Source organism: Panthera pardus, unplaced genomic scaffold (assembly GCF_024362965.1).
Source record: "Panthera pardus isolate Hobbes unplaced genomic scaffold, ASM2436296v1 HiC_scaffold_24, whole genome shotgun sequence".
Lineage (NCBI taxonomy): Eukaryota > Metazoa > Chordata > Mammalia > Carnivora > Felidae > Panthera > Panthera pardus.
Genome location: NW_026526810.1, coordinates 101,688,229 through 101,711,954, shown reverse-complemented (window position 1 = coordinate 101,711,954; position 23,726 = coordinate 101,688,229). Strand labels below are relative to the sequence as shown.

Here is a 23,726-nt window from a genome sequence, read left to right as displayed (position 1 = left end):
ATACCTCCTATAAGATGTTAAATAATAATGGTAATATGGGAATGTTTGCCTTAATCCTGACTTCAGTGGAAATATTTTTCACCTTTCCCTATTAAGCATGATGATGGCTTTTAGACTAAGATAGATATATAAACAAAATCCCTGTGTGTTTAAGTTGCCTATTGCTGCATAAGAAGACACACCAAAATTTAGAGACTTAAAATAATAATCACTTTATTATCTCATGCTTCTATGACTTAACTGGGCTTGGTTGGTCAGTTTTTCTGCTTTATCATACCTCAGCTTGCCTGGAGGCTTGACTAGGTTGGAGCTACCAAGGTGGCTCATGCACATGTGTATCAGTTGGTGCTACATTGTAAGGAGGCTCAGCTAGAGCTATTGACCAGAGTGCCTTAGTTCTTCTTTTTTCCATATAGCTTGGGCTTCACCACATTGACAATTGGGTTCTATGAGGAAGGAAATCCTAGGCTCCAATGTGTTAGAAAATCAATTTCTCTTGATGCCTTTGGGCAAGGCAGTCACAGGTCCAGCTGAGATCTGTGGGCTGGGGAATAAACTCTACCTCATGATGGTGGAGTGACATATTTATAGAAAGAGGGGAGGAATTGGCAATGGTTATCTTTGGAGGCTATCACACCATCAATTCCCTATTTTGCTGTTGTTATTAAATCAAATTTTAATATTAATTTTTATAATGCTTTGTCAATCTTTGTGAAGATGACTATACTGTTCTCCTTAGACCTATTAATATGATGAATTTTATGAATAGATTTTCTAATATTGAAGTGTCCTTAAATACTTGGAATAAATATCTCTTGCACATGGCTTTATCTGTATGATTCTTCATGACTAGCTTCCACAATCTGAACTAGGTCTATGGAGGCTTATAAAACCCTCAGTTTCTTCTCTTTTCTGCACACACTCCTTTACATACATGGTATATCATTTTTTCTCTTCTACATGTGTCTCTCACCTTAAAAAGTGTATTTTTGTTTGTGGTTTTTGAGACCTGTCACCACTGGGCTCTATCTCCTCAACTTCTTTCTCCCTCCTTCCTTTTTTCTTCAGTGAATTCTGCTGTTTGGGGCATCCTTTTAAAAATATTTTGGAATTTATGTCCTAGTTTTACTAGAAATATAGTTTATATATTTTTTTTACCATTTTGTTTCCTTTTGGATGGTTTTCAGGAAGAGGAGAAAACTGGCATCATGGTCATGTCAGAAGCCCCAATATATAAATATAAAACTTTTACTGAATATACAAACATTAAATTGATTTTTCCAAGCTCTCAATAGGCATTTTAGAGTTAAAATTGAGAAGTTAAAGATGTCATTATTTGTGAAAACAGGGATGAGATTATTACAAGTTAATTGTTTGTCTTCCTTTCTTTGGTAGCAAATACAACCCTCTTGTGGAAAGCTAGAGGCAACTTATATTGCTTCCACGGAAAATTTCTCTCCACCATCAACTTCCAACTGTATCTTAATTAGGTGTAAAAGTGATAACAATTGTTTAAGTGATAGTTGGATGCAGTTGGGGAAAATGCCTTTCCTTGAAGATCGACCTCCATCACTTCCCAAATTGTGATGCGTTTAGGGTGTGAGGAACAATCCTGGGAGCTGGCAAGAGGCTCCAGGATGGGGGTATAGGAAAACGGTGAGCCTTAGCTTAGAAGTCAGAGAATTCTAGGAAATCAAGAAAGAAACTAACACAATCTTCCAAACAGCCAAATTCTGGATCTACCCTCGTAAGGACTAATTGTACTTATTAAGTACTCTGTGCATTTGGTATAAAGTAGGCCTGGATCCTTCACTAGGCAATAGGTTGTTTGAGGTATATTATCAAGAGTAAACAGCACAATTACAATTATGTCTTTAGAATAGAGTGTTTTAATATCCAAATGTTCTTATTGTGAGTCTTTTTAAGATCGTAAAAATGGATTTACATTCTTGATTAGAAACGATTCTTCTGGTACTACAGCTGGGTGATCTGGGCCGTGGAGACCCTCTCTCAGCCCCTCCTCACACCTGCTGCTGAGATAATGCCAACAGTCTTGAGGCATTTCCACCCATAAAAGGAACAGGCAGGCTGTATGTACAAGTTACAGTACATGAAGCAGATATCTCCGGTTCTGAGCCCTATTTCTGGCACTCACACATCCATATTGCTTATGAACGTGTGAAGGAACAAATCAGGATTAACTGCGTTCTTAGAGATGCAGTGCTGGGGATAGAAGACGTATTTGCTTTTATGCTATTGCTGTACTTTGTGGCTAGTGACATTTTATGTCATTCTACACTTGTGGTGCATTTAATAAATAAAGTGATTTATTACTAGTAGGAAACAGTAACATTTGATAGTGTTTTCCAACACACAAAATATGTTCATGTGCATTATAAAATTTGTGATTTCTTGGGGATGTTTGGCTAATATAGATTAGTTGCCTCGGGACCACTACAATGCTGTGTTATTAAGAAGACAGGTTACTTCCTAGACACCTGGTTTCAATGCAAAATTATGTGTTAGAGAGAGTTATGGTGGTAATAAATTTGCTCAACAAGCTATTTTTAGCGGCTTTCCTGGTGGAATGAAATTGGACTATGAAATGGGACTATAGACATTTTTAAGGAGTTTTAAGTATAATACCATCTTTTCTTTCTTTTTAAAAATGTTTCTTTTTGGTAGAAAGGATGTGTGCATGTGTGCACGTATGCGAGTGGGGGGGGGCAGAGAGAGAGGGAGACACAGAATCTGAAGCAGGCTCTAGGCTCCGAGCTGTCAGCACAGAGCCTGATGCAGGGCTTGAACTCACGAAGCATGAGATCATGACCTGGCCTGAAGTTTGATGCTTGACCAACTGAGCCAGCTAGCTGTCCCCAATACCATCTTTTCTTAAAAACAAATATATTGAAGCTATCTTGTCGGGATGAACCATAATCTGGAAAAACAGAGTTACCTATGTAATGGCAATACATAAGGCATATGTTAATATATATCCTTCCATCTTTTTTCTACCAAGAGAGTTGGGGTTTCTCTCCCTTTGTCTTCTACATCTGTTTCTGTCTCTGTCTCTGTCTGTCTTTCTCTCTCTCTCTCTCTCACACACACAGAGACATGCAGATTATCAACAATGAGTTGGATTGCACTTATTTCAGTCTTCCAGAGATGTCCATGAAGTTCAAGGTTGGAATGCTCATATTGAAAACATTGCTGCCAGCCTTCAGTTGATAAAATTGGTATGAAAGTTAGCCTCTATGACTAATTCATAAGTTTCTCATGGAATTGCAGACAGTAACCTCCCTGGGAGGAAAACACTGATTCGTGGGTGATAGAATGAAGCTTTTGGGCAATAATCAACTCACTGAATGTGCTCCCCCATTCTGTGCACCTCTGTGGATCACCTAGGGTGATGGTAGAGTAGGGCATTTGATAAAAATGTCATGCGTAAATGCAGAACTTGGATGGAAATGAGAGAAAAGACATCCGTAACTCCAAGGAAGGGCATCTGTCGATGCTGGGAGTTCAGTGCAGAGAGATGTGGTGGGGATCTAGAGATAGGCAGAACCATAAGATCTCTTTCTTAGACTAATAGGTCCTACTCTAGCAATAGTCTGCATGATCGATCACAATTTCCTATTTTTCTACTGTAAGTAGCAGTGTGGCTAACACTTGGAGGTGCCTCCAACATCTTCACAAATGGCTTTCAGCTCTGAATTCCAGGAGAAGCAAATTTAAGATCCATTTATCTGCCCCTGAGCCCCAAATTTTGTTCTTACTCATTCTTGGCACTGGTCGTCAACAATGATAGGTGAGCTTAGAGCAGGAGGGGCTACTCCATGTCCTTCCTTCTCTCCTCCCTAGCTCCTTTTTTTGTTCTCCAGATACACAGAGGTGAGGAGAGCAAGAAATAAACCCGTTTTGAAGAACATGCATTCCTCCGCCTTTGTTCTCTTGATCTTCAGACCCAACACAATACCAGGCTGCTCCCATTATGAAGTGGGTCCATTCATACCCAAATCATCTCAGATCCTTTGAAGGGGGAGATGCCAAAACCACTTTGGAAATTGTACAGCAATGTCATTTTTAAACCTGTCTAGTCTAACTCCTTCATTTACGTTTTAAGACAATCATCTTGGGCGTCTGTGGAGACATGTGAAGCACTTCTCATCAGTAGGGCATCCACTGTGTTCCTCACCCTGGAAAAGGTGCTACCTTCTTTCTTTGGTGTTAGAAATATAATTAGCATTTATAGGCCAGTACCTACTATAAGCCCAAATGTGATGGAGGAAAGAGCCTTGCTTATTAGGAGAAGCAACTTGGCAGAGGGGAGAAAAGCAGCTATTTTAAGGAGGGTATTCACAGCACCGAGAGACAGCAGAGATGGAGGAGGAAAGCTTGGGGGATTTTACTGCTTCAAGAGACCAAGCACAACAATATAGATACTTAGAGATAGGCGTAAGGCTAGATTCTTTGGTAAAAAAATTCCACTTCTGCCTTTTGAATGCCTACATCTTTGGTCCTTGAGGGACAGTGTGCATGAAGGAGGAAGGAGTTTGGCAGCCTTCTGTAATTCAGGCCACACTTGGATGTTTTCTGAGAACATGTGGTTCTCATGAAAAGAGCCTACTCTGATTTAACGGAACAGAACTCCAGCCCCTACTTTCAAACAGCACCTTCCCTGGGGAGTAGGATGGAGTTACCCAGTCAGAGACTCCAGGGACCAGGCATTCCTGTGCTTGTCTTCATCCCTAGAATACAAGAAATATTATGTTTCTGAGACTTGATGTTCAAATGAGAGAAAAGCAGGAATTTGGGGAGTAACAGGGGAGGATCACCATCTGTCCTGAAGGGAGGATCCCAGTGGATCTTAGTGGAAAAAGTACCAAGAGTTTGGGGCTGAAAGAACCCTGTCCTGGGAGAATTATGGAGAAAAATTTTGCTCAGTTTTCTCTTTCCAAAGATTGGACAGACATTGCTCAGGGACAGACTTGCATTATTCCTTCTGAATCGCTGATTCATTCACCGAGGCAGAAATATGCAGTCTTTTCTGAGTTCTTTTACATCACGCTATAATTACCATATCTGAATTTCTATGATTCTCACATATACCATTAAAGTATTTCTAAAGTATTTTTTTCCCTAATAAAGGACTAAATTTAAATAGTATTAGCATGAAATTTGGCAGCTTGTCAAGTTCATATACCACTGCCTTTCTCTTAGAAGATGTACATTCCCTTTCATGTAGAAGTCACTGTATGGAGGTTCCCCAGAGGGGGAGGAAACCTTCATGCACGTACCAAAGAAAAGTTTGAAATCCTTTAAAGAAGAGGGGCACCTGGGTGGCTCAGTCATTTAAGCGTCTGACTTAGGCTCAGGTCACGATCTCATGGTTCGTGGGTTCAAGCCCTGCATTGGGCTCTGTGCTGACAGCTTAGAGCCTGGAGCCTGCTTCAGATTCTGTGTCTTCCTCTTTCTCTGCCCCCCCCCCCTTAAAAATAAACATTAAGAAATTTTTTAAAAAGTAGAAGAACATGGGAAGACTAAATAAGAACGAAAACAATTTTCCTGAGGCTCTTTCTTGAGAATGTCATATATCTTTCAACAGCAGATTATTGATTTTAAGAACCTTGAAAAGAAAAAAAAATGTGCATTAAACCCTCTGAAGTCACCATTTTCAGATACTTTGCTTAAAGGTTGTAGGGTGTCCACTTACAAAGAAATAGAAAAATAGTAACAACTTTTAACGGACAAATAGATCACTCTGCGGGCTGATCCTTCTCACCCTCAGTATGCTTTATTTGGTGCTTTTTCTCTGGGCTCTGAGTTAATTGTAGGGTTTGTGGGAGTAAGCAGACATTGGCTGAAAATTGGAGCTAAGTGTCACTGTCAGTAGAATAGAAACTCTTTTCCTCCTGTCACAGGGAACAGGCATTGAAACTGTTCACGAGGTGGTAAAAGATGGAAAAGCTGAGGCAGTGATGTCATCAGAAAGGAAAACCACGGAGAGTTTACTAGATCCTTGTGACACTGAAAGCAAACAAAATGGGTTCTCAAATGTTGTGTAGATGCTTTGAAAGTCATGTTTCTGTTTGTTTCTGACTTCCTTCACTCCTTCACCACAGTAAGCTCCAACACTTGGACATCTAACCCTTGAAAGCTTGGAAATCATTTGAGGACCCACATACAGAACTAGGCGTGATGTGAAGTGATTTCTTTTCCTGTGTAGATTACTATAGTTAAGGTTAGTTGATGATGCAGTAGGGTCCGAAATAACTCATGATCTCTTGTAAGTATTCCAGGACTCCTATAGCTTAGAGCCTAAGATTCTCCCAGGATCCAGAAAAATCCACTGAGTGCTAGACTACCCTGGAATAGGATGTCTTTTGTGAAACTGAAATTCAATCTATGGTAATTGCTGAGGTTGCCAAATAGGATGTCTGGCTAAAGAAGCTTTTAATGTGTTAACTGGTAGGAACTAAATGAAGCATAAAAGTCATTCAGGATGATTTGTAGTCTATTGCATACTAAATCCTAGTAAGACTAGTGGATCTATTACAAGGAGAGGGTATTCAGTACTGTAAAACACAGCGATCTCTGGTAAACACAGGGAACCAAAGGTCTCCTGTAATACCAAAACATGTTTATTTAAACCTATGGAGCCGAGATTAATTTGGGGATTTGAAAAAATCTGGTATTTTGAAACTCTTAACACAATATTATAATACAGATAAACCTGGGAATAACTTAATAGAGGTTTATTAAAATGCTGGGAGAGAAATGTAGTACTCTCATATTGGTGACTTCAGTCCTTTACATTAGTCCGATTGACCTAACTTCATTTAAATAACAGGTGAAAAAGGAAACAAGATAGAAGACCTTGAAAAGATTTAGTTTAGACTTTTATATCCTGTTAGGACTGTACCTAACTATTTTGGTGAGATCTCCATTCCTACCAAACCATTACAAAAGCTACTGTGTGTCAGCTATGGATTTGAAATGCAAGTTATTCGCGATTGATGTAAACTGAATTTGTGAGAAGCTACCCATGAAAAATGGGGAAATACAAGGTCAGGTCTCTCTGAAAGGAGCTGGAAAGAGCTGGGTGTATTATATGAAAATTTCCTCCACTTTCAAATACATTAAAAGCCATCATTCTGAGGATGATACTACTAAGGATTTTTCCATCTTTGCTGAGCTTGAGTGAAAGTAGCTTCGATCTGCTGCCTGATGGATTCCGTTTATCTAAAAGGAAGGACTTGATAGGGACAATTATTAAGAGGGTAAATGAATGGAATGAATAGCATTAAACCCCTACAGTAAAGTTTGTGCCTAATATTGACACTTAAGATTTAACATTAATCCTCTCTTTTGAAAAGTTCGGTTAAAAACATATTTACTGTTGAACATTCTTAAGGTTCGTATTTACCAGCTTGAACTATGGCAAGTGTCATGCAAAATTCATTTTGGTTGAGGAAAGAAGCATGTAGGGCTCACAGTACATGTGTATCCAACATGAGCAGAAAGGAGTCTTGGGGTGGGGGGAGAGAGAGAGAAAGAGAGAGAGAGAGAGAGAGAGAGAGAGAGAGAGAGAGAGAGAGAGAGAGGCCATAGCCAGTTTTCTTCTAATAACTCTCACTTTGACAAGTATAAAATGCCTCATTATTTCTTTAAAGGTCTATTTACTTATTTTGGGAAAGACAGAGTGCACACATGAGCAGGGAAGGGGCAGAGAGAGAGGGAGAGAGAGAATCCCAAGCAGGCTCCGTGTTGTCAGTGCAGAGCCCAATGTGGGGCTGGATCTCATGAACTGTGAGATCATTAAAAAGCCTCATTATTAATATATACGAACATGTTCATTGCATTTCTTGCAAGCATATCAGCTGAAAATTAGTATACTTTCTAGCTACTGAATGATTACATTTTATAAGTATCAATCATAATTCCTAGGAGTTTTACACCCGTTATACATTTAGGAGATGATCGACTCACTGTTTTTCCTCATAACTAATCTCCTATCTGAAAAGAACGTTAAACAGCACATACTTTAAGGAATTAAGTTTTTCTTTTTGCCTCTAGTACATAACATCCTGAAAAACAGAGATAAAACAGAAATGCTTTATATAAATAGGAAAACAACTTTTTGCCTAGTTAAATCACTCAGAACTCACAAGATTGAAATTTGACCAGAACAAAATCTTTTGGATTTTTTTTCCCCAAGAAAAATAAAATTGCTTTATAAGTTCTAAACGAAGCCAATACAATATTTCTGAATGTATGTTTATGATGCTTAGGATACATCCTTTTAAGATGTGAGAAGATCAAATTTCAACACAGAAAATTATCCTGACTATTCACACAGAATGCTAACCTTAGTGTAAGTGCAGTGGTTAACACTGTGAGACTTTCAGGTGTCATTCATTCATTCATTCATTCAAGCAATCATTCAGTAGACATTTCTGAGTGTCTATTGTGTCCTAGGCTCATTCCCCAGCATTGAGACATAGAGTAAACAAGACAGAAGGAAGCTTGCCATTGTGAAGTGTACATTCTAGAGGGAGACAAGAAATGGACAATTAAATAAATGAGATAGTAACTACAGAGGAGATAAGTAGGTCTCGAAAGGAAGCCCAATTGAATCAGAGTGGTTTGGCCTCACTGAAGAGATAACCTTCGAGCTGATAGGTTGGAATCCTTTCTGCCCGGTGAAAGGAGACTTTCACTACCTAGAGATGACGTGAGGCCCAAAGAAGATAGCAAAATAACCCAGGGCTTGCTTGGCACATATTACATACTTAGCTGAATAGCATTAGTGAATTACTGTTTTTATTAATCAACTGTAGACATGATTGCAAAAGGATTTGGAGGCAATTTTGCTCCCTATGTTGCATTCTGCTCAGGCCTCACAGAACATCGTTTCTCCCCTGTTGGCGAGGAGAAGCGCATTCTGAGGCTTGGCTTACGAATGTGTATTAGAACAGCTGGAGAAACTCCAAAGGAAGACTTGGTCCCCACTAGCAGCACTGTTTGTCAACTGGTTGACCCAGGAAGGGTGCCTGAGCCCCAATTCTGAAATTTCTGCCTCCCCCATAATTGACATGCTATCTCTTTCGGGAACCAGATTCTAGCCCAAGAAGTAGCCTTTCTGGACTCTCAGTGATTGCAGTTTAGGAGGTTTTCCATTTTTGTTTTTTCTCCTTTTTCCCAAATGTAGGTCAAAGCATGAAGAACAGAAGGATTGGCCAAGGGGAAACAGATGTTTATGTTCATTTCATAATCGTAGGGCTGGGTGGATATGGAAGAACAATAAATAGTGTCCAAGACATGCAGAGCTGCACCAAAAACCACCCCAAGGGTCCCAGGCTCCTTCCTGTTTTTCAAGACCCCTTTGCTTCTTCCCACGAGAGGAGGTGTTCTCTAATTTTCCCTCCATGAGGCTACTGAACGTCTTCCAGGCTGATGGTTGTTTCACAGACAGCAGGCTCTACGAACAGAGGTTCACAGTTGTGGGGCCACGTCAGTCACAGCCCAGGCTTTTCTCCCAGCAGCTGGTGCTGGGGCGCCTCAGTTTGCTTAGTCAGCCCCCTTTCTGCTGTTTTACAATTTCTACTCATCTCCGTTCTGAGCTCGGAGGCTCCCCTCCTCACCCCAGCCCTCTCCCATCAGCCCTTCTGATTCTCAGCCTTGTACGTTCTCTTTCTTCCACGGTCTCTCCGAGCCCCAGACTGAATTCTGAGGGCATATCTTTGATGAGAACACTCTAGTCCTCATTTAGGAATTTGCTACTTGTTTCTGAGAGGCTCTAAGGGCCTCTTCTGTTTTACACAATTTTCCCTGTTAGAAACTCCCAAGTCAAGAAATTATATATGTGGATATCTATTTTTAAGTTGCTTTTTAATGATTGATGTATTATCATGGAGTTATGCCTCTTAAACTGGATTTATAGGCATCTTTACAGTATAAAGAAAGGTTTTCTGAACTTGCTAAATTACATTAGATTGAACTACATGAACTTAGGAAATCCAAAAGATTTTGAACTGTAAAATGGCAGTTTAATAGAGTCCATCTAATAAGAAACACTTAGGATGCTTGTTGAAATTTATATCGACAGCTCTTTCTCTCAGTGGGTCTCATACAGCAGACTAAAACTATGGCATGGACTAAAGAATCTGCATTTTCAACAAGCAGGTTTTTCCGATGAGCAGGTACGTTTGGGAAATACAGGTATGTCATCTGTAGCTGAATAAACACCTAATTAAATATGGTGCTTAGGGCAATTCATATTGTTCATGTGGGTCTACTGTATTTAAAAAAAATTTTTTTTGAACTTTATTTACTGTTTGGGGGGGAGGGGCAGAGAGAGAGGGAGAGAGAGAGAGTCCCAAGCCGGCTCTGCACTGTCAGCACAGAGCCTGAGGTGGGGCTCGAACCCACAAACCGGTGAGATCATGACCTGAGCCGAAACCGAGAGTCGGACGCTCAACCGACTGAGCCACCCAAGAGCCCCATGTATTTTTTTACTTAAAGTTTTTTTTTTTTAATTTTGAGAGAGAGAGAGAGAGAGGGCATGCACAAGCAGGGGAGGGGCAGAGAGAGAGAGGGAGGGAGAGAGAATTCCAAGCAGGCTCCCTGATGTCCACACAGAGCCTGACGCAGGGCTCAAACTCACAAACCATGAGATCGTGACCTGGGTTGAAATGAAATCAAGAGTCAGATGCTTAACTGATTGAGCCCCCCAGGCGCCCGGCCTATTGTAGCTGACGCGAGAAATGTCAACTTTGTGATTATGGCAAAGATTACTAAGTGTCCGTTAGCATCTGCTCACTTTTTCTTTGGGCATAAAGCTAACCTCTCTCGTAATAATGTGTGGCCGAGGGTTTGGCTTCTCTCCAATGAGATGTGAACAGAAGTGGCGCATTCCACTTGTGGATCTGGCCCACACCGCCACTCCTGGCCTTCACTCCTCCGTATTCTGGGTACCAGCAGAGTCACAAGACAGAAAAAAGTTAATCCTTAATGGCCCCATGGAGCAGAACCATCTCATCAACCTGAACACTTGCCCAATCTGTTATCTGAGCAAGACACAGAATTCTCATAGTTTGAATCATTTGATGTTTGGGTCTGTTTGTTACAGCATCCTAGTCTATTGAGTGTGGTGTCATCATTACAAAAACCTAAAACAAATAGGGTGCTGTTGGCTGAGCTGTTAAGTGGCAGGTGGTAAGAAAACAGGATAGGCTGGAAAGACAGACATCTAAGTTATCCTGTGGCAAAACTGTATTTTTGAAAAACTATTGTCTGTGAAGCCTGGAAGGTGAACAGTTCCTACAGAGCTTGTAGCATATGAAGAAAAAATTGGGAAAAACCAGAACGTTCTTGTATGTTAATTGTTACTTACTGGGTTTAGCAAGGTGTTACAAGAAAGAAAAGAGCTGCATTGGTTGTTTTTTTCTAAGCAGAGTTTGATAGAACACAAATATTAATGGACTTAAAGAGCCCCTCAAGTAAAATTGATTATTTTTGGATTCCACAAATAGAAGATACAATTCAAAAAGGATTAGGGGGCACCTGGGTGGCTCAGTCAGCTGAGTGTCTGACTTTGGCTCAGTTAATGATCTTCTGGTTCATGAGCTCGAGCCCCACATGGGGCTCGCTGCTGTCAGAGCGACATCTGCTTTGGATCCTCTACAGAGGGTGCAAACTTCTTTCACTGCCGGCACAGGGGGTCTTCCCAACGTACGCCCCTCCCCCTGCCCCTCCCCCGCTTGCGCTTTCTCAAAAATAAATAAACATTAAAAAAAAAAAAGGATTTGAGCCATAAATGTCCATTTCTCTGTTTAAGCAAGAGAATCAGCTATGTGTCAAAGATCAGGTCCCTTGCATCTAAGCCTGCTGCTTCATATGGCCTCCCAGTAGCTATTGTTAATTTGAGAAAAAAGGGCATTGGCTACCAGAAGCAGACAAATGAAGACTGTTTAAGCATTACGTCTAAGAAAGACATACTTTGGTCTTGGATATGGTTACTGGTACACGGATATTACCAGAAACCTGGTAAATTTTTGAAAGAGTTGTGTGTCCAAAGAAATGCCAAACGTGGACTAGATATGCTTACAGCTGTGAAACAACACTGAGTCCCCCAAAACTGTACAAGCAAGAAGCAGGCTGTGAAAGTGTTACAGTCCCCAAGAAACACATGCGCCTAAAGGTCTAATTCAGATGTGTATCACAGAGGACGATGGATGAGGAAGAAGAACCTCCCAGACCTGAGCCAGGAAAAGCGGAGACTGAGGGATGAAGGAATTCCTCCCGGAGAATAGCATCAGGGTCAATTCAAGAAACTTCTTCCACTGCCAGCACAGGGAGTCTTCCCAATGTTTGCCATCAGGATTCTGTTATTGCTATGTGCCTCCCATTTTTTCCTTTTCTTTTTCCCTTTTTTAAAAATGTTTATTTTTGAGAGAGAGAGAGAGAGAGAGAGAGAGGAGAGAGAGACACAGAATCTGAAGCAGGCTCTAGGTTCTGAGCTGTTAGCACAGAGCCCGATGCGGGACTCAAACTCACAAATCGTGAGATCATGACCTGAGCTGAAGTCAGATGCTTAATCGACTGAGCCACCCAGGCACCCCCCCCCCCGCCACCATTTTTTCCTTTTTTGAAGGGGTTTTGAATATTTTGGTTATTTCATCCCTGTTCCACCATTGTTTAAGGGGTGATTGTATAAATGGGACAGATACTGAATTTCCTATTGGACCACAAGGAGCCACATCTCCATCAAATGCAAAGAGCTGTGGAAAAAAAAAAAAAGAGTTGTGTATCATCCGCAAACACTGGGCTTTGACCTGGTGCAGTGACAGCGTGGGTCTCTGGGCAGTCCTTCTTTGGAAAAGGGCAAGCTTGTTTTACGTGTGGGAAACAGTGTGAAAGGATATTTCGTGGACGGAGAGGCTGATACAAGTGGAGATAGCTGGTTCCTACCGAAATCTATTCTTTCCGCTCTTGGGCATGTAGGAAGGCTTCATAGCCCAGCCTCTTTCAGCCTGAAGTGTGACCTGGTGACTAAGTTACAAGGCCTATGGAGTGTGACTGGAAATGATGTCTGTCACTTCCAGTCTTGGCCCAGAAAACTTTCCACTGAGTCTGTCCATGTTCTTTCTCATTAGGCTGGTTGGATGTAGATAGTGATGAGATCCCAAGGGATGGCAGGGTCACAAGATGGATGGAGCCTGGGTGTCTAAATGACTAAACAGAGGAAAGCAGCCTCACTGACTTGAATTACTCGCCCAGGACCATCACATTAGCAAGAAACATCCTGCCACGGTGTTAATCCCTTACATTTTTGGGTTAGCATACCCTAACTAACAGTGGCTTTTAGACTGATGTTATTAGCTACCGAACTCTACACTGCCTGTGTTGTTTGTTTACTGCTTCATGACCTCCACTTCCTCCATTACAAGTTATTCAACTTTGGGAAAATTGGTTAGTGTCTCCATGCCTGGATTTCCTCATCAGTAAAATTGGGAAAATAATACACCTCCCAGGGTCATTGTGAGGAAGCAATAAGCTGATGTGTGAAAACATCCCAAATATGCCTGAACCATAGCAAAGACTATGGAAGCGCATAGCGACTGTTATTGTTGTTAATACATATACTAGTGGCATTTCAGTTTCATAAATAACACTACCACACTTCTTGTTGGGTCACACGTGGCCATAATGGGATTCATGCTCACCCTGGGAATGAAGAGTGCCAGAAATAAAAGCTGTCTTTCACAACCAAGACGAAACCGAGCGAATACACAGGAATCAGGTCCTTTTGTTTCATGAAAATTGGACACTTCCAAGAAGCTGGTAGACTTCAGAGCTTTCAGGAACAGTGCCAGGTCACTCTGTGACTCACAGTTGGTCTCTACTGAATTCATGATGGAATTATCCTGACTGCATGACGGCCAGAGAGTTAACTGTTGGGATTCTGCTGACTCACCTAAGGGGTGCCATGGATTTCTGTATGGGGGGAAGTCAATTTTCAGCATAATATCAGAAGCTGTACCTTTACACCGAGAGCCTCCATCATAGACCCTTGCAATCTTGTGGTCAGGATTGATGAGGGAGACTGTTTCTGTTGACTTTTCTTTCCTGCCCTTTCCCGAGAGGCCTTATATTTGTCACCCACCTTCATGCTGCCTCTGTAAAACAGGCTAAGTGTCTCCAAAACATAAACGTCCAATGTGCTGGGCCATCCCTGAGCCAAATTCGCTATTTGGCCCACACGAAGTGGGAGAAATGGCAGATTTTGGAAAAGCTATTCCAGAAATAAAATACCGTTTACCTGAAGCCCAACCTCAATGGGCAGGTAGGTAGTAAAATTTATGAAGGGTTTCCTAGCCTGGAAGTGAAGGGAGTGAGGCCAGGCTATGTGGAATGAAATGTCTTGGTCACAGGGAGCCTGTCCGCTGAAGCCTGGACTGGTCTCCCTCCTTGGCTTGTTGCCAGCTAAAACTGGAATGCGGGAGGGCTGGGAATGGCAGATGTGGTGTCCAATGCTGAGGGCATGGTTTTTCTTGGGTCACAGAAACTTAATTTTCTTTATCCCTCTTCTATCTTTTTTTATGCCAAAGAGCATGCGGCTCATAATTGACCATCTCTGCAGCATGCTTTGCCTTTCGGAGTGTAATTTGCACCCTTGAAGCCTCTGAATGTGCTTGCTTTCATAAGCATCTCAGTGTAGACTGTGGGAGGAACTGTCTGTATAATTCCTGCCACTGCGCCTTTGGTGTGGCCTCCAAGGGTCCAGAAAAAGCATCAGCTATACATTACATCACCTCAAAAAGAGACCTTGGGGGGTTGGATATCTATAAGACTTTGTGGGTTTTTTTTCTACGTTTATTTATTTATGTTGACAGAGAGGGAGACAGCACAAGTGAGCACAAGTGGGGGCAGAGAAAGAGAGAGAGAGAGAGAGAGAGAGAGAGAGAGAGAGAGAATCCCAGGCAGACTCTGTGCTGTCAGTGCAGAAACAAGCTTGGGGCTCAATCTCAGGAACTGTGAGATCATAACCTGAGCCAAAATCAAGAGTCGGCTGCTCAACTGACTTAGCCACCCAGGCGCCCCAAGACTTCATGTTTTTGAGCATCACTGCATTTAGAAGGAACAGAGTGAGTGATTCCACTGGTCCATTCATGTCTCCTCTTACACAAACTTCTTTTATATTTTCGTCTAAGGTTAAAATCCTGGTAATTCATTTCATAGTCCCATGAGAGTTGTTTCAGGCTTCCTTTTGGCTTACAGAGAATGAATCTCATCCGTTCTCTAGAGACTCTCAGGTGTCTTCAGAAAAAACAACAGAGAAACTCCTGAGTAAATATTCACAAATGGGCAGAACTATGTCACAAACCTTTATAGGCCTGGGGCTTTGCTTTTATTCACTTTCTATTATTTTATGTTATTCCTTCCTGCCCCTCTGTGGATTGGACATAGCTTCCCCTCTTGATCTGGCCATTAAGGCCAGGTGGTGATTGAGTCTATCTTGGACTGATCACCATTTAATTTGTGGAAAAATTAGACTGGACTTCCAGCTCTCTGTGAAAACAACTTTCTTTTACATCTTACTCAGCTGATAGAGCAATGAGATTTTCCCTTCTTTCCATAAATCATGTTAACTTCCTGCATAGGTGCTTGGATTTGGAAATAGTGACTTCAAAAATGAGTCTTGAAACACAGGTAGTTTTTGACAAACTCTAGGAGGGGTGGGCGACAGAAGAAAGAGCCACAGACAAAATCAATTCTAAGCCAGAGGATGATGAAAATGGTGAATGAGGTACACTGTGAACAGGCTTCAACCCGATCAGGCTTATTTGACACACCCATGTAGATAAACATACAACCCATGGACATAATCTAACTCAACATACAATCTAACTAAATGCAAAATGGAGGTGTTATCCCTATGTCATATGTTATGTGAAACATCACTTGATAATAATTTACCAGTGAGGGGGGCGGGGAGGGAGGGTGTGGTCTGTTGCAATACTCAAAGTTCAAGATAAGATAAAGATATGAGGGAAGAAGAAATGTGATTGTTCCATGGTGAGCTGTGAAAGCTCTAAATGTTGTTAGGAATTCTTGAGTCATCCTAGAAGGGAGTAGGAAGCAAGGCCCAGAGATGTTTCTCAGGCTCACTTGTAGAAAGTATGAGTGGTCCTACCTACCTTCATCCCACTGCTCCCAATTTTTAGTCCTAGCCCTTAGTTGAACTTGGGGTTACTCTGAAACATGTTCTATATATAAGAACTATAAGTCTTGGAGGTAGCCATCCAAAATTTAGGTAGGCTTTTAACTATAATGCATATGGAACAATTTTCAGCTCATCTGCTTCCAAATGAAATGTAGACATTGCAGAGTTACATTATTCAACAGCTGTGACAATGGCCACTTAGGTCAAGAAAACTCAACGCTATGTTACAATTCCAGTAGAGATAAAATGATACTTAAAATGTGAACAAAACAGTCCAAAAATAGAATAAATGTAATTAATTTCCAAACATGTTCATTCCTAAAGATCGGACAAGCAGTTTATTCGTTTATTCAGCCACGTTTCAATGGGCCAGAAATTACCTAAGCACTGGAGGGACAAAGATGACTAAGACATACTAATTCATTTATGCAATAACTATCTATTGAGAATCTACTGTATGTTGGGCTCTGCTTTAAAAGCTGGAGACAGAGCAGTGAACAAGACAAAGTCCTTGCCCTCACGGAGTTTAAATTCCAGTATGGGATAAAAACAGCAACCAAATAAATGTAAGGGTGATGCCAGGTGGTGTGAAACGTTATGAATAAAGATGTAGCAGTATAAGTGGTTAAAGAGCGACTCTGTGTGTGTGTGTGTGTGTGTGTGTGTGTGTGTGTGTGTGTGTGTTTGTGTGTGAATGTGTTCAATAATGTGGTCAATCGAAGCTGAAGAGGATCTGGGGGAATAGTGTTAGGCTGGGGGAAGGGCAAGTGTGAGGCCTTCAAGGAAAGTGGGATATCGGTGTGTTTGAGGGATACCAAGATGGCTAGTGTGGCTAGAGCAGAAATACTGAAGAGGAGAGTGTGGCGGTAACAGGGACCAAGTCAAGTCATGGAGTGCCTTGTAGACCATGATAACTGACGGGGTCTGAGTGTGAAGGGATTGGAGGATTTGGGCCATGGATAGCCCCCCTTCCGGCTGTGTGGGGAACTGACAAGAGGAGGGCAAGTTTGGAAGCAGGGAAGTGAGAGGTGAGCACACTAGCTTAGATGAGAAATGAGGTGAGTTGGACAAGAGTGAAGCAATGTAGGTGGCGAGAAGTGATGGCACTTAAGATGTATTTTGAATGTTGCGCTGATCGGCAGTAGTAACAAAGAAATAACAGTATTAACAGAGTAATAACAAATGGTTTGAATGGAGAGGGTGGGGGGTATTGTCATAGGATGAAAGGAGTCAAGTGTAATACCAAAGTTTTTGTTCTAAGCAACTGGGTGGAAGGTAGTGGTCGTGTATTTGCACGGGGAAGACTAGGGGAGGAATAGATGGGAGGAGTTAAAGAATTTTGTTTTAACAGTTTGAGAAATTAGATGTTATTATATATTCAAATGGGCAGCTGGATATATGAATCTGAGTCTCAGGGCCAGAGATATAAACTGGGGAGTCGGTGGCATATAAATAATATTCAAAGCCATGAGACTAGATACAACCAACTTAGGCATGAGCAAAATAGGGAAGGGAACTGAGGGGCCGAACACTGAGGTGTGCCAACATATAATAGGGGGGAGGAGATGGGGCAGGCGGCAGAGGAGATGGACAGAGATTTGCCAAGCGAGGGGAATAAAAGCCAGGAGAACCTGTTATCCCAGAAACCAAGCAGAGAGATAGTAATTAGCCATAAAAAAAGCCTCCAAGCCATCTAGTAGATGATGACTGAGAACTGACTGTGGGATTTGGCAAGACACTACTCTCTCTCTCAGGAGCTCAGAGCACGGTGGGAGTGGGGAACACAAGGAAATAGACAAATTGCTCTGCATGGTTGAAGTCGTTCGTCTTCTACAAAGTAAACACCTTCCTGGAGATAGGTTGAAGATGGAACAAGGAGCTCTCCTTATGCAGTCAAGGAAAGATGCCTGGAGGAGACGTACATTTGGGTGGAGGGAAAATAACTAAGATTCAGAAAACGTAAAAAAAAATTTTTTTTCTATCTGGTTGTTAACTTTTTTCATAAGGACTCATGCAAAACTGAGATTTCCCCTCCCAATTTAATATCCCACTACTATTACTCCATGCATATTTGTCAATTATCGATACATGTGATAACTGTATTATAAGACAATACATGCATTTAACACCATCCTACTCCATTTGACGGATACCACTAGAATTATGGTTTTCTTTGTTGGAGTCTTAGTTACATTTTAATTTCCTTTCATAACTGTGTGCAAGTGTAGAAAACTTATTCTTTCTTTTTTTTTTTTAAATAACTTTATTTATTTTTGAGACAGAGAGAGACAGAGCACGAGCAGGGGAGGGGCAGAGAGAGAGGGAGACACAGAATCCGAAGCAGGCTCCAGGCTCTGAGCTGTCAGCACAGAGCCCGACGTGGGGCTCGAACTCACAGACTGTGAGATCATGACCTGAGCTGAACTTGGACACTCAACCGACTGAGCCACCCAGGCGCCCCGAGAACTTATTCTTAATAATTGTAGCTGCTAGGTACCTAACACTTATCATGTGTGAGGCACTGTTCTAAGAACTTCGCATGTATTATTTATTTTGCCTCACCAACACTCCTAATGCCTTTATGGTCCTTTTTTTGTCCATTTGTGATAAATTAAGGCACAGAAAGGTTAAATAACTTGTTCAAGGCCGCACGGCAATGGCAGTGCCCGTGTTGGAAGTGGGCTGTCTGGCTTCAACGCCCCCCATCCTGATTGGTATGCTTCATACCCTTCTTGTTATATGTCCACTTTCCTGGGATGGGCCACTGTTATGGAAAAATCTTCAAGGGACAGGCTCTCTTTGACTTGAACTGCGTTTTTCTTCTCTTTACTTTTTTTTGTGTTTTAAGTTTATTTTGAGAGAGCGAGAGAGAGAGAGAGAGAGAGGGAGAGGGAGAGAGAGAGAACGCACATGAACAGGGAAGGGGCAGAGAGGCAGGGAGAGACAGAGAGAGAAAGAATCCCAATCAGGCTCTGCCCTGGCACACGGGACTCGAACTTACCAACCCTAAGATCATGACCTGAGCCGAAATCAAGAGTTGGACGCTTAACCAGCTAAGCCACCCAGGTGTCCCTTGAACTGCAGTATTTTAAAGACTCGGTAATTCAGTTGCTGCTTGTCCTTTCAGAATGGGCCAGTAGGACCCAGGGACAGGGTACTGGATACTTTTCCACATGGGGAAGACAGCATTAGTTCTTTGACAATTGACTGAAGGTTTTCATGTAACTGCATAAGGATTTACATTCAATTAGCTCATATATGGGAAGGGCAGTGGTAAAAGGAGCGTGTCTTTATGATGGGGAAGATTTCTTTATGAATGGAAACGTTCACTTCATTGTGACCCTAGATGTATGAGGCTCATGTCTTCATTTCCTTTATAACCTAACTGAAAGCCTGTGAGATGACTGTGTACCTAGAAAGGTACAGAGTGTAAATCAAAGTAACAGTGTTTGGGAATGTCTACTACGTGCAAAGTGTGGCTTTGGGTAAAGTGACTGTGATTTCCTGAGAGGTAAAATCATAGAGTAGCCAAAATCTTTAAGATGCTTCGATGTTCAACTGGGTGTTATACATAGGGGATGAGTCACTGGAATCTACTCCTGAAATCATTGTTGCACTATATGCTAACTAACTTGGATGTAAATTAAAAAAAAAAAAAGATGCTTTGATGCCCCCATAACAGTAAGTGTATACACAATTGAAATATAAAATAACTTGGTCCTAGTGGAAACTGGTGGTAGTTCAGCCTTTGCTTGATCTCTAATATTTTTTTATAGCTTGACTTTATCTCTACAGTTGGTTTTGTCTTCTTTCTTCCTTATACTGGACTGATAATTAGTTCAACCAATAGATGGGGATCAGGATGCGTCATTTTCAAAAGCACTTAAGCCTCTCCCTTTAGTATATTTTGGGCCCTTCCTTTGATCTAAAAGTTGTTGAAATTAGGTACCAGCCAGTTTTTCTTTCCTGGCAGAAAGAAGGTGTCGAATAAAAAAACCTTTGCTAAGAAGTTCACATCTTAGTAACTTACTTAAGTCCCAGACCTCTTAATTTTATTAGTTTCTTTTTTCTCCGCATAAAAGTTTTCCTGTTCTCTTTATTCTGTTCTCATTAAAGTGTTCGTCTCTTGGCATAGTCATATTTTCAGAAAAACTTAAGGAAATCAGCATGAAAATTTGCTCTTAATTTTCACAAATATAGAAAAACCTTCTGGGAAGTGGATACTATTTTCACTGTGATTCTCTATCTGCTATGTAGTATTGTCATAAACCATGTAAATATAGGCGAAGGGTGGGACTTAGGTGATTGTTTAGCTGTGGAAAAGAAGCTACTTCCTCTAGAAAGAGGATTTCAAATGGCCACATAGCAAAGCCAACATTCACACAGGTTTCCTGTGTCACTTCCCCCCCTGCTGAACCTGACCCAAAGCCAAGGTGAAGGAAGGGAAATTTTCCTCTTGTGAAATCTCAAATCTTTGATAACTCACCAACCTGATCACTCTGTTGAAAAAAGTTGTAAAATTAGGCTACTGTAAACTTGAAGAATTTCATGAACTTGCTTTTGAGAAACAATAAGGTTTGTTTTGGAAATTAAGAGAAAAAGAAAATGGAAAAATTGAGATCAGTTATCACATTGACAAATACACCTACAGACTTTAGAACATTAAAAAAAAAAACACCAAACAATTAAGTTGTGGCTACAGTATTTTAACTGTCATGCCTTCAAATATTTTGTGTCCGATTTGATCCTTTCTGGATATACTTTAAAATGATTCAAATTTTATTTTTATCTTCATTTTTACTTTAAAAACATATTCATTACAGATGTTTCTTTTAATTCAAGATACAGATTGCCTAATAGATATTTAAAATCTTTTAATACTCCCCCCATCTATAACCCTGGGAACATAAATGTACATCACCAAATGAATTCATTAGAAAAATGAGTGTTCTAATGTTTGTTAATCTTACCATTTCATTTATGAAATGGCATGAGGTAAATATATGAAAAGTGGCAAAAATACCTCTCTCACCAGTTGTGTGGTTAGTGGTAACTTTCTTTTTTCAATCAAATCGGACACAAAATATTTTAAGGCATGACAGTTAAAATACTGTAGCCACAACTTCATCGGTTTTGTTTTTTTTTTTTTGAACGTTCTAAAGTTTGTAGGTGTACTTGTCAATGTGCTAACTGATCTCAATTTTTCCATTTTCTTACTTTTTCTCTTAATTTCCAAAACAAATCTTGTTTCTCAAAAGCAAGTTCATGAAATTCTTCAAGTTTACAGTAGCCTACGTTTTTCTTTTTTCTTTCTTTCTTTCTTTCTTTCTTTCTTTCTTTCTTTCTTTCTTTCTTTCTTTTTGGTGAAAAAGTTGTGTTGCGATTGCACTACATTTTAGAACGTTCACATAAAAAGTTATTAACTCTTCAGGCCAACGTTGAGTAAGATCTCCCGCCCCAAAGCCTGGAGGAGCAGTTCAGGGTAGTTTCCCAGTGTTACTCATTTGATTGAAGTGGGGGGGAAAAGTTTTGGATACGAAGGGATGCACAAAGTGTCCTAAGAGTTGCAGCAAAGCCCTCGGCCGTGGGTTCCGCCCCGCTGTGGGGCCACCGCCGGGCCCGCGCCCATCAGTGCCCCTGGAAATCAAGCAGGCCCCTCTGCGGTTGGGGTGTCGCCGCCCGCATCTTCCCCGCGTGTGCAGGGACAGGCTCCCGCCCCTCCTCTTACCTGCATAGTGGTCGAACACAGTGGGCACATATTCCTCTGGGAAGGCGTCGTTGGCGTAGCTCATGAGCAGGCAGGTCTTCCCCACGGCGCCGTCGCCCACCACCACGCACTTCAACATCTTCTTCTCCTCCGTGCTCCTGCAGCCGCAGCCGCTGTCATCTCCCTCCTCGCAGTTCATCCTGGCGGCTCCAGCTGCTGTGACCCTGCAGCTGCTGTTCCTTCTCCTGCCTCTCCCAGAGCCCATGGAGCGCGGGAAGCGAGTGGCAGGCTCCAGATCACGCTGCCTTCCTTAGGTTGCCTTGGATTCCACAGACCTGTCCCAGGCGGCTGGCACCTGCCCTCGTGCTTACCATACTGGCCAAGAAAGGTGGCGCACGTTGGGGAGAACGATTAAAAGCACGTGTCCCCTTTCCCTACAGTTTGAGTTAAGAAACCCTCATTTTCTCTGAATTCTAGGGGCTTCCTGGCAGTCTAGAAATTTCAACAGCCCAAGGGTTTCGCTGTGCTCTTCCAGACGGCCGCAGTTCTGCTAATCTACCCCCCCCTTTTCCACTTTACATCTAACATGGAGGAAAGCTGGGCTTTTTAATGGAGTTTTCCCCTTGCTTCCTCCAGCTTGCGGAGTATCAGGAAATCATGGGTTTCCTGCTGCATTCCATATTAGGCTCAGTGGGCTGGGGAAGGCTGCAACAATGGGAGCTCTGTGTGTGTGTGTTTGTACTTGCGGGGAACGCCGCCAGGGCATGGAGCGGGGAAAACACTAGGGGTCCCACTGCAGACTCAAGCTGTCAGACTTCCTGTTTCATCTGCTGCTGGAGAGGCTGTTTGCCTGGGGCTGGCTGGGAAGAAGCTGACGAAAGATGGAAACTGGAGAGCGCTGTCTGCCACAGCAACAGAGGGAATGGTTTAAGTGAGCAGAGAGAACCACACCAGCCGTTGTGGGATAACATATGACATCATCCCTCACTGAGTCACCAGTGAAAAGCTCTGCAAATTAAAAATGGACAGTTCTTCACGTACCTACAGGAGAAACCTCAAGCATTTCATCCCGGCAACAGAGAAGAAAACCTTCCAGAAGTGCATTGTTTCAGAGGGAAATGTTCTTATGGATCATAGCTATGATGTGAGCGATCAGGTTTATGAGCTGCCACATTTGAGCACAACGCTCCAGCGGGTATTCCAGACACAGACATCTTTATGGTTGTAGCACCTAAGAAATCAACCAGATGTGAGACGTTTGCATCTTCTTATTAGCGAATAAACACACATGTGCTTGGCTCACACTCTTGGAAACAAGAGTGTATGGGAAGGCTTTATTGGTTTGCTTTGGGTCCCCAAATGCTGCTTTTGCTTGGAAGGTTCCCTCTGTGATTTACTCCTTTCCCCTTGGGTCAGCTTGGCTCTCTTCCATTATAAAGGAGCCATTGGCAGCTAATTTATTTGTCTATCGGGTTGCTCAGAATGAAGCCCCTTTGAAGCCCTGTGTTTGATTAATGTACTTGGTCTTAGAGAAGATGTGGAACTCTGCAAATGATTTTGACAAATAGATCAAGTACTTTTTTTTATGGGGGAATTGGTTTCTTTGAGATTCGTGAGCACTTATTTTCAAGCAATTTAGATCATCCAATTGATTTGGGGAGGTTTTTTTGTTATTTTATGGAGGAGATGGGAGAGAAGTCTACTTTAATTGGTGGCTAACTATAATATATACAATGTAATAATATATCATATAGAATATGTAGCATTATAGTGTGTGTGTGTATATATATA

At 41.7% G+C, this 23,726-nt stretch overlaps 1 protein-coding gene across 1 annotated transcript in view; it reads right to left on the bottom strand.

Moving 5' to 3' along the window:
* Positions 1-22,635, bottom strand: part of RHOJ (ras homolog family member J) — an 86,091-nt gene extending 63,456 nt beyond the window's left edge. Inside the window, exon 1 of the mRNA XM_019451598.2 lies at positions 21,957-22,635. Coding sequence (XP_019307143.1) covers positions 21,957-22,200 — 244 coding nt within the window. The 5' untranslated portion in view covers positions 22,201-22,635. The remainder of the gene's footprint in view (positions 1-21,956) is intronic.
* Between the last annotated feature and the right edge of the window lie 1,091 nt (positions 22,636-23,726).